Source organism: Cupressus sempervirens, chromosome 11 (assembly GCF_028749045.1).
Source record: "Cupressus sempervirens isolate cs-2001-9-10 chromosome 11, ASM2874904v1, whole genome shotgun sequence".
Taxonomy (NCBI): domain Eukaryota; kingdom Viridiplantae; phylum Streptophyta; class Pinopsida; order Cupressales; family Cupressaceae; genus Cupressus; species Cupressus sempervirens.
The window spans coordinates 736,045,541-736,065,078 of record NC_143128.1 but is presented as its reverse complement, the minus strand read 5'-3'; the positions used below and the strand labels follow the sequence as shown (position 1 = coordinate 736,065,078).

Below are 19,538 nucleotides of genomic sequence, written 5' to 3'. Positions count from 1 at the left end.
TGAAAATGCATCCAATAGTAAAGCATAAATTACAAGTGAACATAATTTTGATACATCGAAGTAACAAGTGAACATCAAACACTAACCTCAAATAGGAAGTAGATCATCTATGTACACTAGTCCCCAATAGTGGTATAGGTAGCTATGCCTCCAAACCACATGGTACCCATATGCTCACTCCTATCGTGTTGATGAAGATAATGACCCAACCACAATCACCTAAGTCGATAATCCATGTCTAACACACACGCCAATCAAGTATGATACACACATATATATGATCATGATGAACCACTATAAGATAACTATGTAGGGACTCTAGTGGAGTGTAAGTCACTTGGCATTGAGAAGCCCAATCTAGATGTGGTATGGCTCAACTACCCTGAGAGGCCACATACTTGGCACAACTCAACTCCAATAGGAGGCCTCATGCCTGGCATGGCTCAAATCCAATAGGAGGCCACATGTCATGCCCTTTTATGGTATGGCTCAACTTCCTCGGGAGGCCACATACATATTAGGGTTATCTCATCTTATCATTAAGTTTTATTACCCATTTATTAATTGGTCAACACTTGTTTAAAACCTCTTCACATTACCTTGTTGGCCACTTCTAGGCCGAGGTACACAAGAGAAGCCACTCCACACATCTACCCTATGTATCCATGCTTATCACATGATGAGTGCCCGTAGGCAATGCAAGTTCCCAACCCAACCCCCCAAATGAACAATCCCTCAATCAACATGTATCTATGAGTTCACATCTTGCATGATCTCGTCATACACATGCCCACATGCTCGTGTGTGGAAACAACCAACTTCACGAATGTAATCACATAATACTAATAAAAGGGTTGGATATGAGAAATGCAACAAATGATATAAGTAATAATAAACTCACTCAACTGGCCTGTATTTGGGAGTACAAATTTGACATGAATCCCAATGATAGTAAAGTAAAACCATGGTTGGATTGGAAACCTAACATACATTCCAAATCCATGACCAAACCAAGTGCCAAGAAATACCTAAGAAAACTAGGTAGCACATAAAATAAGGCAAAGTAAAAATTGCTTAAAAATCAATGTTGTCAAAAATTGACAAAATTAAAACCCATTTCTCAAACGGAGATCAAACACCTAATTACCAAATAAAATTTGACTTTCTAGCTCGCACACAAATATTAGCAGCATAACTCTACCAATACTTTCAATTTAAAATATGAAAACCCACATTTATTCATTCCCACCCAATCGGGTCAAATCAACATAAGAAAATGGAGAGGAACACTAGTTCTCAAAATCCAATCGAATTACAATCGAGAATGAAAGCTTAAATGAAGCAAAAACAAAGAAACAAGAAAGCCCTACCTTGCAGCCAAGATGATAGAAGGGAAAAAATCAACCGTAAAAAGAATTGATCACCAAATTCGATGAAACGTTTGGAAAATGGAGATTTCTCTACTACAAACCCAACTAGACCACTCTTGCGTCGATCCATTGAACCAATCTTTGCCATTGAACAAAACAAGAAAAGCTCACATAGAGGGTTTGTTCAATTTCTCTCCAAAACCCCATTCAACAAGTGCATAATAAACTTTTAAAAGTTCTAATACTATATTATAAGCCTTTTTCCAAATAACTTATAGTATAAAAATATAAAAAGACTTTAACCACTTAATCTCCCATTTCCAATTAAATTGGAATTAAACTACGACAAATTAGCCGGCAATAAAATAAAGATTAAATCAAATAAATAAATTCCCTCTAAGCCATTAAAATAGTATTTAATATAATATTTTCTATGACAACTGCAAAATTCTAGATGTACAGACACACACACAGGTCTAATCACATAATGCATTATGAATATGGATTTACCAATTACTGGAGGGTTATAATAACGCAATAAAGATGCATTGCCCATATAGGGACGATATTGGCTTAACATGAAAGGTTTGATCACTAACTCCATATGCCACTATTGAGGATATAAGTCATCCACAATAAACAAACACAATCAAGTGTAGATGCACAATGCACAATAGTCAGAGCAATAATTACATGTAATTTCATAATTAAAGCATTTTATTTACTTCACTTAAATAATCATTAAACAAGCCATTTTGTATAAATTACTGAAGTGACAACGTAATTATCCATAGCACAATAAACCAATGAGTCCAATATGGATAAATCATTTTCTAATTAATTTAAGAATTTAATGATGGAATTAATAACAATTACTCAACAACATAAAATGCACCATAAACATATAAGTCAACATGGCAAAAAATACGAGTAAACACTGTTGCAGGAACCTAGTCAAGTGCAACAGGACAATAATATACAGTGCAATCATCGCACACATCTTAGGGTAATCACGAAACAACATCATGATACCACATCAATTTAGGAAAGCACTGACACAAACCTCAATGAAATCATCTAACACATCATAAACACATGAATAAGGTACAAACATGATCAATCCAACTGATACAATAACATAAATCCAATCACCCTAAGGGTGTTCACCACTCATAGGTCCCAATCATGATCACTTACAAAGCAAAATCCTCAAGGTTGCATTCATTAGGATGATTTGCAAAAATCAAATGGGAGAAGCACCACATACTATAAGTTTTGATTATAACACCCCCTATAAATTGAAATACGCTTAGTAGATTCTTTTAAAGTGGCCAATGATGTTGGTGTGACAAGTCCTCCAATACCAAATGTGATAGGAGAAGACTAGACCTTGTGACCCCTTTCTTTATCACACAGGAAGATCTCACAAATTGATCCAAGCCCCCAACCCGCACTTGCCTCTTTTCATTTCATCGTAATCTTACAATTCCTTTATCCATATTAATTAAATTAATGTTAATTATTTAAATAAGCTAATCTTTCCCTTTTTCATCCATGATAATTAAATATTTTTTAAATCATTTAACTGTCCCAAACTTTTCTATTTTAATTAAACAAATTTAAACAATTGTGATATTGCTATCAAGATTTAACTATGTGATTTTGAGTTCAAACTCATTGGCCCATGTTTCTCGTACTTATCAAATTTAAACAATTTATTTAAATTATCATTTTATCTCCATAATTAATTAAATAATTAAATAATTAATTTAATTCATCTTTTTTTACTACTGTAGTTAAACAATTCTTTAAAAAGCTAAAACTTCTTCCAAAACTTAATAAATTTCAAAAAAATTACTTATTCACCCCCACCCCCCAAAAAAAAAAAAAATAGAATATATATTCCCTCTATGCATTTGCACCTCTCCTTATCCTTCCACATTTTCAACCCATGTGCTAATTTTAGGTCCTACACTCTCTCCAATCTTCTTAGTCATTGATCTTTCTAATTGTAATGTGTGGAAATAAGGTTTGATAGCTTTAATATGCAAACTAGGAAACTAGGCCTATTTTTGTTTTGATTACATTGAGAAGGGAGTGATATTGGACACGTTGATTTCAATAGTTCCTTATGAGGATTTGAGAATCCTATCATGAAATGAATTTTGAAGTTGGGGACAAAGATGGAAAAGTGAGGGTTTTCAACATAAATGAGGTTACATAAATTAGATATGTAAACACCAAAAATAGATTATGAAATGAAAGAAAAAAGGGAACCTATTGTTTAAATCTAGACTAATATTAGGTAGATAATGTTGAGTGGGGTGACCTTGACTCAGGAGTATTAGACATAAACAAAATTGGAAAATTTGAGATTGGGATTTTGCTTAGAAAGTTTCTTGCAAGTTTCACCAAAAATGTTTGTGACAATGTTAACTAAGGTAGCCTTGGCTACCATGCTTTTTCAAACTTGCTAAGTGGAGATATGCATCTCTTTGTCTCCTTAGTCTGAATCCACAATGTACCTTTGTAGCCTGTCATATGAATATAAAAAAAGAGATTTTTTTGGTTTGATGGGAGTTTGCCTAGGTAAAACTCCAATTAAGAAATTAATCTTGAATTTAAATGAAAGCATATTGTACTGTAGGAGAGGCTAGATCTAAAATTGAAGTATTGGAGTCTTATACCTTTTTGATGCAATGCTCTTTGATTGTGATAAGAAGTGTTGATGCAATAACATGACTTAACAAGACCTAAAAGGAAATCAATCGTAAATGCATGCTTCCATGAAGGATGCTACAACTAACCACACTACTAGATTTGAAGAAATTCATAGAACGAAATTTCGTCTTTAATGTTTGAAGCTTCTTGGAATTGATGTGTTGATGTATTATACAAATGAGGGGAGGGTAAGCTTTCTCTATGGTTTTTAATTTGGAGCAAATTGACACAAAGAAGTTTTTTGGCTCTTGCAAGCTAGTCATTAGACCTTCAAATTTGGGCTCCAATTATCAGGATAAGGTCACCCTAGGCAACCTTAACTTGAGTAAAGGTCATCACACGCAACCTTTACCTCCTAATAAAAGATTGGGTCAAGGACTTGAGGTCTAGGATGCAATGATAATGTAAGATTTTTAGCCGATGCAATTAGAATCTATTGTGATCAAACATGATAGTCCATGCATGCTAAAATGAGGCCTAAGTGAGCAAGAAATTGCTTAGGGTTGCAATTAATGGTGATACATTTATCCCTCACTTTAGCACGAGTAATTGTTTGTGAGTGTGTGTGTGTGTGAGAGAGAGAGAGGAGAGAAATAACCTCCAAAACCTAGGATCTTAGCTCATATAAGTGATCTTGCTACTATGAAATAGAATAGAAACTATACAATATAAAATTATTACAAATATTTGTAATTATGAAAAGCCTCACACAATTTGATTAATAACACCCTATCTTCTAAAAATGTAGATTTGAATTTCTGAAATTGAACTGGCTATCAAATCTGCTTTACTACCATAAATTTATTGTTTCCGACCCTAATCAATCATTTGAAATCTTTAATAAAAATTAACAATGTGAACCGCAATATTATTTGGGAAATCACTGACTTCCTAAATTTTAACCATAATATTGTTTGAAGACCAACTTTGAAATATCAAAACATAATGTCTACAGCAGTCCCTGAAATTTTTTTCAATAGAAATCCCATCCATGGAACCGATGAAGAATGCTGAATAAACATTTGCTCTGTGAAATGCGGTTAGTGAACTTTCATTCCGCGTAACTAGTAATCAGTATTATAACCAGTATTCAGAACGATTGCTTTAGTAGCAGCATCAGAGATAATAAGGTTAAAATATGGTGGAGTCGAATCCAAAATGCAGCGGCACCCATGGATTTGATGAAACCACTCGCGCGCTCTAAACTTCTCCAAAGCCGGGTAATCAACATACCTTGTTCATCTTTATCATCAGCAAGATTTTATCATTCAAGAAGGTTTACATTCACCAATGAAGACGATCAGAGCAACTTCAGACACCGCGTGGGAATATTTTGGGACCTGGACAACAAGCCCCCTGAGGGCGTTCCGCCTTACGATGCCGCAGTGCGGCTGAAAAACTTCGCCTCCCAATTCGGGCTCCTCAAAACAATGGCAGCCTACGCCAATCGCCACACTTTCACTTTCCTGCCGGACTGGGTTCGAGCACAGCGGAGGCAAAGAAAAACCCTCGATATACTGGAATCCGATGGCATCATTCGCGCCAGAGACCCCTACGTCTGTGAGGTATGTGGTCGCAGGTTCGAAACCAACATTAAGTTCCAGAAGCATTTCAAGCAATTGCACGAGAGAGAACACTACAAGCGGTTGGCCCGCCTGGAGAGCCTCAAAGGGAAGAAGAAGGACTTTTTTAGGGCTAAAATCGGGCCTAAGGAGGAAAAGTACAGGGCCGCCGCTAAGGAGGTTTTGTTGCCCAAGGAGGGTTATGGCCTCGCTGGGGAGCTCAAGAGGGCTGGCTTCTGCGTCAGGACTGTCCGGGACAGGCCCCAGGTGAATATAATTTTGATGTCCTATTGTCAATTGAAAAAAAATCGTAATTTTAAAATTTTTTTTGGGGTTCTCATATTTTTTATGCTCAATTGAATATTTGAAATGAAATCACCATTTTGTTTGATTTTTAAAAAAGTTATCTCCTTTCTTATATTTTTTAGATGTAAAACATGTGCGCTTTTTTTTCCTTTTCTTTGCATGTCCACATGTTTTAGCTGGTTTTGGAAACAATTATGTTGAGTTTTTCATAGCAACTGTCTTCTCTTTTGTAGTTTGAATTTAGAATCAGCTGATAGTGTGTTGTGTAGTTTGAATTTAAAGTCTGCTGATAGGGTTTTGTGTATTGTTCGATGTTTTGGATCTCTCTACAAGAGGCATCAGCTTGCTTTAGAAAAAAATTGAAAATAAATTTACCATTTGTTTAGGATTTTATTTTGCTTTATTTTGTCTGCTTCAGAGTTCTTTCTGCGGGACTAGTCCACTTGTCGGATGTTTTGGGCATTCCTGCGGAATTCATCATCAGGGCTAAATGTAAAGGCTTCAGACTCAACCCTGATGATTGATCCATTAAAAAAACTCAGGACAATTCTCAAGTAACGAAGTTGATGCCAGAAGGTCTCAAAGAGGAACACGGTATTAATAATCACACATAAAAATGAACTTTTACATAGCTTTCATGCGTCACCAGATTCATCACATTTCCTTCATGTATGGTTTGGTTTAATCCGCTGTGATATCCAAGAACAAGATTTCAGATGGAACAGATGAATGCCAGATAGGACTTTACTTTAGTGATAAATATTGTTAATAACCAATTGTTTTGTTTAGCGTCTCTTGATGTACTGCTTCAAGTTCTAATCCTGGCATTTGGACTAACTTGTGAACGTTTCTCTTCAAACATCATCTCTAAAACTTAGACATGGTTTAGGATATACTGCGGTAAGTTTCAGTGATGACATTTTAAGTGAGCCACCTCATTTACTGTGAGCTCAGTTCAAACAAATAGAACCTACAAGCGTTATTAGGTATTCTCATAGTAACACGGGGACGCGTCCCCCCCCTTTTTGCCCGACGTCTCGGAGACTTCAACGCACCGGAGACTTGGGGACTCCGTCTCCCCGTCCCCAGCAGTGCCACTAGATTCCACCACCTCCACCGAGGATGGGGGACATCCTGCTATTCACTATTTGCAAATTCGACTATTTATGTTTAATGTTCGATGTTCCAATTCAATGCAATGTTTCAAGTATTCACTCTTTTACATCATTACATCCTATATTGCAATACATATTTTCATAACTAACATTTTTAAATACCATATGCATAGATATATACACCGCTCTTGTCCCCTGCCGTCCCCCCACCGTCCCCCCGCCGTCCCCAAATTAAGGCCCCTCTGTCCCCCCGTCCCGGAAACTTGTCCCCTCGTTTCGCCGTCCCCCCGTCCCCCAGGGTGGTGTAACTATAGGTATTCTATTTTCCCTGCTATATATATATATATATATATATATATATATATATATATATATATATATATTTATATGCAAAGAAATGCAAGAAATATACAAAAACAAATCATTTGATAGTATGACTATGATACTAAACCCTTTATCAAAATTCAAGATATTTCAAAATTCATATGATATATCAATATGTGCTTGTCCAACATTAGAGTTTAGTCTTAGACAATAAGTTCAAATAGGCCATGTTCAAGATTCCAACAAAATAAAAATTTAGTTAATGATTGAAGATTCAATCAACTAATATGCATCAGAGTCTGAATTATACCGATCTGCAAGAAAATCCATATTCTCATCATCATCTCCAACTGCTGAAAGAGCATTTGAACCAAACACAGTTCCACTTATGCTAGATGCACCATGTGCCACGCTATCATCATCACCATCTCCGACTGTGGTAAGATCATGAAGTGCTGCATCCAAATCCGCACACTCAAGGGCTACATCCCAAAGCTTTGTTGCCCCTTCCTTGTAATGATCATTCTTACGTGACAAAAGATGCAAGTTGGTGTGGACAAAGACCAAGTCCTTAGCTTTCTTGGAGCCCAACTGGTTGTGCTTCACTGAATGGATAAAGGAGTATGTACTCCAATTCCTTTCAGCAGCAGAAGAACTAGCAACCTAGATAGTTGTCACAAAACATACAAATGAAAAGCAAATTAATTTTAAAGAATGTTTGAAACACTAAATTCTGGAATGCAAGTGTAAACATAAAAGTTTAAAACAAAACAAAATTTAAAACTTACTTGTGATGGGACCTTGATTGAAAGAGGTAGAAGATGCTTGAAAGGTTGACCGTATATGTACCACCACGTGATAGCTCCCATTTTATTTTGGTCCTTTAGTGCAAATGGAGAATGCTTTAACCCCGAAGCAAACAGCCCAAATTCTAGTCTCACTTTTTCATGCATTTCTTCCTGTGGGAAGAGTCTTGTAAGAGCTTTGCGGCACCCCTCAGCAACCTCTTCATCTGCAAATGGTGCAGCTCTACCCGGCATACCAAGTACCTCCTCACTATAGTATCTAGGAGATAAGGCATATGCAAGGAGGTGTAATGGGGTAGTCATCGTATTCCAGCAATGGTGGATAATTGCTTGCACTTGTTTGCATAAGGCTTCGCTTTGTGTGGGGTCACTCTCATGTGCTTGTATAGAATGTTTTACTTTCTCGACCTTGGTGTCCTCGCCATCATACACATGCCCCAAGCAAGGTGTATCTGTATCAACAAAGTGGAGCATAGTCATGATGGGCTTGGGGAAATCCAATACATATGCCACACGTGCCCACCAACTCTCATTCAAGACCAAATCCTTGACCATTTGTGCTCTTTTTGAATTTGAGGCCTTCCATATGCCCCGTTGATTACTGATGATTGTTTGGCCCAATGCATCTTTTACCTTGAGGAGTCGTCTCATAACAATTGTATGAGCTGCAAAATGGGTCTCAACTCTCAACAACCTAAACAAGTTAACAATATGTCAATTGACAATAAAATTATAATTTTTAATTTTTAACTAATTACAAATCCATGAAACTTAGTAATATTAAAAAATGAGTTTACCTTCGGCAACTCCAATTTGGAGTATGTTCTAAAAATGGATTGTGACATGTGGTGGTTTGTCACAAACATTTGTATCTCCTCCTTCTTTTGGTATATTTTCTTCACCTAATCTATTTGAGTGCCAATCTTTTATGTGATCAAGTTAAGGGAGTAAATAGTGCATGGGGTCCAAAAAATATGGTCATACTGACTCTCAACCAAAGCACCCGCACCCTTGCAATTTTTGGCTTTGTCCGTGACCACTTTTACGGCATTCTCACTACCCACCATCTCGATGGCCTCGATGAGAATTTTAGAATTGAATTTGGAATCCTTCACTTGCCCCTCACAATCAACAACCTTCAAAAACATTGCCCCTTTGGGGAAAATTGCAATCACATTGATCAATGGCCGGTTTCTTGTACATTTCCAACCATCTGACACAATAGTTAGACCCAAAGTTTTCCAAGATTTTTTCATTGGTTGAAGGTCTTTCTCTATATGTGTCTTCTCTTGGTGCAATAGAGTCATACGCACCTTTCATACCCCAGGCTTGTGTAGTCAACTAGTGATTCTTTGATTGCTACCACCATTTCCTTCCAATATGGTGATCTCACCAAGTTGAAAGAAAGCATAGCTTCATCAACATGGTCTCTTGTCTCCATTTTAAATGCGGTGTGCAATGGGCCTCTTTTGCGGTTTGAAATTCCCACTTCTTCCTCATCTTGTCCTGGCACAGGTACTTGCAAGAATGGTTGTTGGGAGGATGCAATTAGTTCAGTGGGTCCATGCATATTGCTCTTTGAGGATGGACCTTGATATTAGCTTTTTTTTTATCTATTGATCAATGCATCAACAACTTCTTGCTCTCTTACAAATGAAAGTATTTCTACACTAGTCATCCTAGTACCTTTTTTGCCTTTGCACATTCCAAATCATTTGCCAGTAGGGCCCATAAAATGAAGCTTCACATTCTAAATCCTTTGTTACTTTGACAATAATCACACTTCCAATAGTATGAGCCACCTCCTACAACCTATGATATCCGCATTGTATGTCTCCACAAAGGAGAACCACTATCAATTTTGAAATTATCAGTCCCTTGCCCTCCTTGGCCCCCCACTAAACTGTGACTAGCACTACCACTGGTATCCTTGCCTAGTTTTTTGCAAGCTATTCTATAAGAAAATAAATAAATTTTAATTAGGTCCTAACAACTATGAACATCATGCATACAAGTGGAAAGAAGTGAGAAAAAACTACTAAAATAGATGTGCAAACTTGCTTCTTTATATCTTTAAAAAAAATTGAAAATAAAGTTGAAATTTTTCTTCAAGAACTTGAAAAAATTCATCAAAATACTCAAGAATGGGATTGATCACTTACCTTGAATGATTTAAACTCCTTTGAGAAAGCTATCTCTCGTCATTCAATCGATCCTCTTTGAAAATGCTAAACTTGGCTTCACAATGGCAATGCAAACTAGAGACCAAATGAGAAGTGTTTGTAGGTGCAAACAAAGTTCCAAAATGAGCTGTGAATGCCTCAACAACCTTTAGGGTCGTTTTAGGGTTTCATAGCAAAAAAGACCTAAAAAATCAATTATAGCATGTCCATATTGGGCAACTTAAGTGTTTTTTGAGTTTTTTAAATTGTTTTGGTTGTTGGGCCCACGGATGCTCTCGGATGCGTCCGGAAGACCTATGGAAGTTGGCCGGAAGCTTGTGTGGTAGGCTTCCGGCCAGCTTCCATAGGGCTTCCAAATGCATCCGGGAGCATCACTGGCTTCCAAACGCATCCAAAAGCTTGTGGCTAGCTTCCAACTAACTTCCATAGGGCTTTTGAACGCATCTAGGAGCATCCACGGGCCCAACAGCTAAAACAATTTTAAAAAACCCAAAAAACACTTAAGTTGCCCAATATGCACATGTTATAATTGATTTTTTGAGGTTTTTTTTGCTACGAAGCCCTAAAATGACCCTAAAGGTGAATGTTGAAGCATCCACAACCTGGGGGTTTCCAAGAAGAATTGGGAACTTAGAAGTAGACACATCAACATTACATTGTAAATTAATTCCTGTTGAATCAAATCAATCCATCAGTTAGCAATTTATGTGAATGTCTATTAGCATTAATATCATTCTTGCATCTTGTTACAATTGTCTTGCCATTCTCTTGTGGAAGCTATCTTGGTCTTGTTGTCACTTAGGTTTGCACCCTTGTCCAAAGCCTATGCATGAGGACAACCTAGTGAAAAATGGAAACAACCTCCAAGCTGTGGGACTTGAACTGTGAGGTTGAGTCTCCGGAGAAAGCCGGCTTCCTCTTACTATCAGGATGCACCTAACTACTCTTGGCAAGGAAAGGGAGAAGGAGAGCATAAAAGCAAATCTACCTAATCTGATCTAAAGAGGTGATGCACCAAAATAGAGTGTTCAGACCAAACTTTGCCCATATATGCACTATGAACCAGAATGAAACTAAGGATATACACATTCAGACTTGCTTTAGTCTAATAATCACATGAAGATCAGAAGACCAAGATGGATGACACAAGGAAAGAGAGATTCACTTATATTATCATTCATTGACCAAGGAGATACAATCATGCAGATCATAGATTTCTACAAAACACCAATGAGAGGCAAATAATTCTTACACTTCACACCAATGGCTGAAGGAGATAAGGTAGGAATCATACAGTTCAGAGGCAAAGGGAATTTTACACTGGAATTGCAGAGCAACAACAGAGAACAACAGAGAATGATCGACCTCTACAAAAATCACAAAACTTTGCCTTTATAGTTCAGGCATAACTGAGATGTCCTCCAACTGTAGTTATTCTACAACCACTGCATTGAAGTCCTGCAGAGATCAATCATGGGGAAATCTGATCTGGATACGGATCTAGACGCAATGATATGTGATCCTCTGCGTCAAATAATGCCTTGAGAAGACAGAAACGGCACCATTAAGCCACTCTGACCAAGTAGATGGATTGGATTGGAGGTGGAGTGTTCTTCCTTGTCTCGCATACATTCTGGGTTGGTTAGGATTGATTACAGAGATCAAATCGCGCAGCAAAATCTGATTTCTTATCATTCTTTGGTGCATGAATCAGCAGAGTCAGCAAATCAACCTATCTTGGCATTGGGATGAGCCACGTGGTCCAACAGTCTTTTATCTTTTCGCCACCCTGCAAAGTCTCCTCGAGTTGACCATCTCTTTCATTACTAACTGCGCCACCTTGCAACCCTGACCGCGATAGTCACATTAATTGCCAGCGCGTCAAACTGTTACTACCTCCACCGGACGCACTAGGACACGTGTCACTTAGGCGCTATGTCGCTATGCGTATCATTCGAGTACTTTCCCATAGCGAGATAGCGCCCACTGTAGATTTGAACTGATCTGACGATCATGAAGACTCGTCATTTTCTGCGCTTTGCCTTTACACTTCCGGGCCCACGAAACACTGTCAACACACTTGGCACAACCTGGTGTCCTTATCTTGGCGAGACCTAGCCCCAATTATCCACGTGGTGAAAGGGCGCTATGTCGCTATGGATAAACAACGTGCAACTTCCCATAGCGAGATAGCGCCTGCCGTGGATTTTCTTTAGATCTACGGTGATCCACAAAATTGTACAACTGCGCATCGAGTTGGCGGAATGGACCAATGAAAAATCGCCACCATACAATGACCCACCTGACAACATGCCACCGAGGACGAGCCGTAATATTGCTTTGGAGAAGGGTGGGCCCATTACGTCATCCATGCCACGCGTCGCCGAGGCACTATGTCGCTATGGTTAAAATTCTCGCAGCTTTCCATAGCGAGATAGCGCCCACCGTAGATTTGAACTGATCTGACGGCGAGCAAGATAGATTTAACCTATCAGTATACCAACCAATAGAAACTGGCCACATGCCAACCTGTTTGACAACCCTCGTTTGCGGCCCGCCAAGTGAAGTAGGACCCACAGTCATACCTTAGCCAATGAAAAGATTGATCAACTGCCAACGCGTCTGACAAAATTCATCATGATATCTGACGGGGCATACTTGGGACCCACCGTATTTTCCAAACTTCGCCACAGGATCACTTTCCGTTTGGGCGCTATGTCACTAATGGCAAGGAATAGAGCTTTTTCGATAGCGCCATAGCACCCACCGTGGATGGAACAAAACCCGGCGCCGGAGAAACAACAAGGAAGGGAGGACCCACCTGACACACGGCCGAAAGGTGCTATGTCGCTAACGCAAAACAACGTGCAACTTTCAATAGCGACATAGTGCCAACCGTTGATCGTGATTGATCCAACGATGGGGACTTGCGGGCCCGCGGAAACAAATCATAAGGTTTGATCTTTTAACAATTTTTTGATATTTCTAGGACGTTTAAAATAATATTAAACCGGGAAGTGATCGTTGGGCGGGCAGGCATTTAAAATTCAAATCTTTGGTGGGGGCACAAAATGCAACAGGTCTTTCATTTGATCCTTAGGGTTTTGTAGAGTCACCTAAAACTCTAACAAAGTATCAGAGCTCTCAAGGTGTGAGGACTCCTCAAGAGTAACAAATTTGGCTTGATTTGGTTGTGTATGCAAAGTAAGGCTATTTAGGCATCATTGTTGCATTTGGGAGTTGGTTTTGGTGAAAATCAACTGTACATTTGCCTCTATTGGGCAAAAGACAAATCTGAGGCAAAAAAATAAAAAATGACTGAGTTGTATGGCTTGATTTGCCTCTCTACGGTACAAATTTGGCTTGACTTGGTTGTGTGCAAAGCAAGGCTATTTAGGCATCATTGTTGCGTTTGGGAGTTGGTTTTCGTGAAAATTAACCATACATTTGCCTCTATTGGGCAAAAGACAAATCTGAGGCAAAAAAAATGACTGAGTTGTATGGCTTGATTTGCTTCTCTACGGTACAAATTTGGCTTGATTTGGTTGTGTGCAAAAGTAAGGCAATTTAGGCATCATTGTTGCGTTTGGGATTTGGTTTTGGTGAAAATCAACTATAAATTTGGCTCTGTTGGGCAAAAGACAAATCTGAGGGGAAAAAAATGACCAAATTGTATGACTTGATTTACCTCTCTCGGGTATGATCATAAAATTAAAAACTTATTCTATGTTTACATTTCATTTTCTCCGTTTCTTTTTTTAGAATATTTTCTGGCAATTTTTTTTGGGGGTATTACACCACTGCCCCCTGTTATTTGTCAAATCTAATAGGCTGATCGAAGCACAACTGAGACATCAAACTGAAGACAACATTGTTACTGGCAAATCAACAATCACCATTGGCTAAATATCTCCCAATTATACCTCCAATTCAACCAACAACATCAAACTACCTCTCTCGGCAATTGCATACAATCGAAGAAGTGCCTGTAAAAACCACAAAATAATCCAATCCCCACTGAATGTGGATTTAAATTCCCACTGCAGACCAAACACATCTCCTCCAGATGGCTCTTCCACAAGGTGTCACGTGGCCAGGGAATATTTCACAGAAAAAGTTCATGTAAAACCCACATAGGCACTACATGGCATCTCCAGACCGCACCACATCAATAACAAAATTTTCGTCACTTGTGCAGTTCCAATCAACATGTCAGTCTGTCACATCAGAAGTTGTACATCTAGTCAACGACCAATCATCTGCCTGCATTATTATTTGTATGATGACATCATCTCCAACATTAATTTTGATAGGTGTCAGCACATCACACCAGGGGTAATTAGCTGCTTTTGCGATGGCAATACAACTGTTAAATTTATTTGCGTGTTTTGCTGATGTCAGCACTTGGTTCTTACCCGTCCATTAAAGCTTTTGATTTTGGAGTTCAACTTCAAAGGTTCATGTTTTGCTCAATTGAAGTCCTTTTTTCAAGCATTTGTTTTTAAAACTTGGGGTAGTGTATTAATATTTTTAGTGGCCAAATTGATCAGAAATGGCAGTTTCAATGTCTTGTATTAGTCCAATCCTAGTTTTTGCAACTTTTGAGACTCTGCTTAGGTTCCTACAAACACATTTTCAGGTGCTGTTTTTTTTAAATATATGATTTTTTGTCTACTTTCCAGATTTGCTATCAGTTTGCAGTCATTTTGGCCTAATTTGGCACTTGTATTTACTTGGATCACTTTCCACGTATGGTCTATTTTGGCCTAATTTGGCACTTGTATTTGCTTGGATCACTTTCCACATATGGTCTATTTGGCCTAATTTGGCACTTGTATTTGCTTGGATCTTTGTGGGATCTCATGTGTTGTCCATTAGAATCTGTTATAGCCTAATTTGGTTAGTTGTAATCATTGAAATCAGAAGTCAAGTCTACCTTTTTTGCAAAGTGTAATGTGGGGGGTAATCAATTGTTGATCTCGATTTGTAATTTGAGAAGTATATCATTTGATGTAATCATGGGTCTTCTAATCACTTTGGAAAAAGGGAATTGTAAGCAACGGAGTGATCTCATTCTCACTCATCTTAGTGAGCATAATCTATTGCTCTATTTGCATAATGAAGTTCGTTGTCCTGATAATGCTTGGGATTATGGTATTTGGAGAGGGTTTTAGGCTATAGTGTTTTATGTCATGCTTAAGTATGTTGATGATGACTTTATGTAGTGTCTCGTTGACTTTTGGGATCCTTGTGCTTACTTTTGGGAGGTATAGGAAGACTGTGAATCTTCATAATCTCTCATTCCTCTTTCCAATTCAAAGTGCCTCTTCATTCTTTGAAGAAGATAACCCATGGTTGTAATCCTTTGGAGGAGACTGCAGATGCTTCAAAGTTTACTGTGTCTTTAGTTGGATCACACATTCATCTCTTTTCGGTCATTCCAGTGAGTCATTGCAAGATATATTCTTTGTCTTCCTAATTGGGATTCTTACTTGCTAAACATTGGTTCATTGTTTGTGGACTCTCACATTTCTAATTTGGTAGACACATTTGAGGGGGTTTATCTTCTATTTGATACAACTGCATCACAGGTGTAGAGTCTTCTTCTTTGTCTTTGAAGCTCTATCTCAATTAGTTTCCATTAGTTCCTTGCTTTGCACCTTCTATTATGATTGGGCATATTCCAAATTGGTTTGTGGCAACTTCAGCATCCAAGTACATGGTGACACATGAGAGACAACATCATCATACTTATATGGATTTAACTTCCTAATTCCTTTCCAGAATGGGAAGCATTCTTGCATTTTTACTTGGTTTATCTTCTTATCAAGGGGAGAAATGTTGTTGGCAGGCATTGGGCTATGTTTTGTCTTCAAACACTCACCATTTTTGCAGGACATTTTCCATTGTGGGGGGGCCTAGTTGTCTCCTTATTTCCTTCCAATAGAGGGATGATTGTATATACATGGTGTATGTAGTCCTTGGGGGGTCTTTAGTCCTCCATTAATGCATCTTGTGTGTTTTCATCTGTCTTTTGGATGGGAGTTTTGTCCTATGAGGTTTTCTCCCTTTCTCTGCTTTATGGGAGATTTATTTTCTTGCATTGTACATGAGTACCTAACATGACCTAGCAGCCGGGACCCATTTTGTATTGTGAATTCAATTGCATTCCCCTAAGTTGCACTTGGGGTGTGGGTGTTGGTTTGTTAAATATTGCTAATTACACTTAAGCTTACTTAAGATAATGCATTGCATAGTAGTACATGGTTGTGACACCTAGAAGTTTGCATCTATATTTGCACATGGTGTAGGAGAAGTTACACTTAGGTGATGCTAGTTCACTTCATTACATAATGGAGGATGATTCACCCTTGGTGGACATGTGATTCCACCTTGCGTGGGTCATAACTTATGTACTTATCTTTGTCTCTTATTCCCTTACCTGTATAAGTAGACAAATCTACATTTTAAATTAATTTCTTGAATCAATTCAATCCATCAGTTATGGTATTGTAATCCAATAAATGTCTATTAGCAATAATATCATTTTTGTAATTTTCTTTCCATTTTCTTATGGAAGTTATCTTGGTCTTTCATTTGATTCTAGGGGTGTCATGTAGTCACTTAAAACTCTAACAAGGTAGAATCTAAACCTTATGAATGATCACCAATATGATGTCTTCCAGAAACTCAAAAAAATATAAATAAATTGATATGTTACTAGTTAAACTTATGCTCAAGATATCCAAAAACCCCAAACAAGCAAAAATTGGAAATGCAAGATTCACGGTATATCCAGAAGCCTAAAACAGTAAATATCTGTGGACATGTCATGCATAAAATATATACACCATATATCCAGAGACCCTAGGACTTCAACAGTATAATTGAGCTAAAATGATTTGACTAAAACTTGGACAGGGTATATCCATAAGTCTAAACAAGATAAATAGAAGTGCTTACATATATTTTACCAAAAATTTGCCCCATGTTTTTAGAATCTTTAAATTTACTGCTGCTGAGATTTGGTTCTGTGATTCTGCCATTTAGAACTCAATAGGGATCCTCAAATTAACTGCTTCTGAGATTTGGTTCTGCCATTTAGAACTCATGAGGAATCTTTAAATCTACTGCTGCTGAGATTTGGTTCTGCCAATCTGCCATCTAGAACTCATTAGCAATCTCACCAACCATCGGCTCATTCCAAACATGAGTACTGGAACTCATACCTAACATACTGAGAAACTTGAAACAGTGAAGTTTAAAATTTCTTTGAATTTATTTTCCACTTAAAGGTGACGTGTCTCAACTCTTTATTTCTAATAAATGGTATCTTTCTGTGAGAAGTACCGAGCCTTTGTATCACAGGAAAATTAGTAAGCCAATCTCTTTCTATGATATCTAGGCAGCTTTAGTTTCAAAAAAAAATATAATTGGTAGGAGATTAGAAGACTATTAATTTATTGTCAGTAAGATTAGTGCCACATACCGTTGTAGTAACGTTTGTTTAAAATATAAATGAAGTTATATTAAATTAGAAAACTACTTGATGATCGTCAGTGAAATTGGTATTAAAAATGAGCATTTTCTGAACTTATATGGGCATATGGTTCCCTTAATTTTTTTCCCATGCAGGCAGCTGATATTGCTCTAGAAAATGATATGATGGAGGCAATTGAGGATAAAATTAAATGTCTATGTCTCGTCTCAGATGATTCAGATTTTGTTAGCATTTTGAAGAAGGCAACTGCCAGAAATGTAAGGACTGTGGTTGTGGGGGATGTTTATGGGGATTTGAAAGTAACTGCAGATGCTAATTTCTCTTGGAGGGACGTGTGTGGAGGGCATGCACAGAGGGATGATAGTGGTCTGAAACACGCAGAATGTAATCATAGGCCAAAGAGTATCAAAAACTTTGAAGGAGAGGAGGAAGATGATTTGTTTGAGAGCTTGGGGTCAGAAAATGATGATGAGGATGATTTTAGGCTTGAAGAATGTAATGATAAAGGGTTTAATTTTAAGATAAAACATTGTACAGATGAGGGTTTTGTTTATAGGGACAAAGAGTGTAAATATAAGGCTCTTGAAACCAAAGATAAAATTCAATTTGCCCCTGAAGGCAGAAGAAGGTCAGACAATCAGAGAAAGCTGAGTCCTTGGTGGAAGCTGGAATCCGATTCAGATGATTGACCCCTTTCACTGCAGTTCACTTTTTGAAAGGGTTTAATTTTAATATAAAACATTGTACGGATGAGGGTTTTGTTTATAGGGACAAAGAGTGTAAATATAAGGCTCTTGAAACCAAAGATAAAATTCAATTTGCCCCTGAAGGCAGAAGGTGGTCGGACAATCAGAGAAAGCTGAGTCCTTGGTGGAAGCTGGAATCCGATTCAGATGATTGACCCCTTTCACTGCAGTTCACTTTTTGAACCCCAGTTGGACATGCTTCAGAAACTTTCAGCAAGATTATAAGCCTTTTGAGTTCAACAGGCAAAGAACTAACGGAGTCATAATCTCTTCTGCCAGAAATATTATCAATTTGTACAATTGCCTATTGTCAATTGTCAAGTACTACGATTTCTTTCATGTGACTGTTAACAGGCTTGCAAATTGCAGAGAGATGTAGTACACGGAAGTCAAGGGAATAGGAAAATGTTAGTTTCCTTACAGTGTATTCTCTAAATCTGGAGATCACTTTTTTGGTCAATAATATGCCCTAATTATTTCAATTTTCCTGAGCACTCACAGGGGATTAGATTTGAATTCAAATCTTTTAAACGGGGATCTCATCATGTACTTCAGTATCAGAGCCATTAATTGGTACATGGTGCTAAATCTGATCATTGCCGAGGGTAGATTAGCTAGGCAAAGTATCGCGAGGCAAATGATGTGTAAACTGTAGGTTCTTTTGCTCTCAAACTTGTTTAATTATGTGGTTTTCCTGTGTTAATTTTGTCTAAACTTAAAACTTTGTGGCTGCTATGTGTTTTTCTCACTTTGGTTCTTCTGATGTGTTTAGCATAATGGATATCATTATTATTCCCTTCCAATGTTTATCCTGGAGAAAAATCGATAATTCCAACAAAGATGCAGAACATGGAACAATGTATTCCAGATGAGTTATTAGCTAGGGTGACTCATTATCAGACTA

The 19,538-nt window shown here is 37.8% G+C and overlaps 1 protein-coding gene across 1 annotated transcript; it reads left to right on the top strand.

Moving 5' to 3' along the window:
- The first annotated feature begins 4,979 nt into the window (after nucleotides 1-4,979).
- LOC149531731 (uncharacterized) lies at nucleotides 4,980-19,337 on the top strand. Its single transcript, XM_089809855.1, has 2 exons — nucleotides 4,980-5,920; nucleotides 18,023-19,337. The coding sequence occupies exons 1-2, from the start codon at nucleotides 5,264-5,266 to the stop codon at nucleotides 18,575-18,577; spliced, it is 1,212 nt and encodes a 403-aa protein (XP_089665981.1). The 5' UTR covers nucleotides 4,980-5,263; the 3' UTR covers nucleotides 18,578-19,337.
- The last annotated feature ends 201 nt before the right edge of the window (nucleotides 19,338-19,538 follow it).

Bases quoted from the DNA above. Each gene is read 5' to 3' on its own strand.
- LOC149531731 (XM_089809855.1), top strand. From the start codon at position 5,264: ATGGATTTGATGAAACCACTCGCGCGCTCTAAACTTCTCCAAAGCCGG. The intron at 5,921-18,022 runs GTGAATATAATT...TTTCCCATGCAG, and splicing joins CTGTCCGGGACAGGCCCCAG to GCAGCTGATATTGCTCTAGA.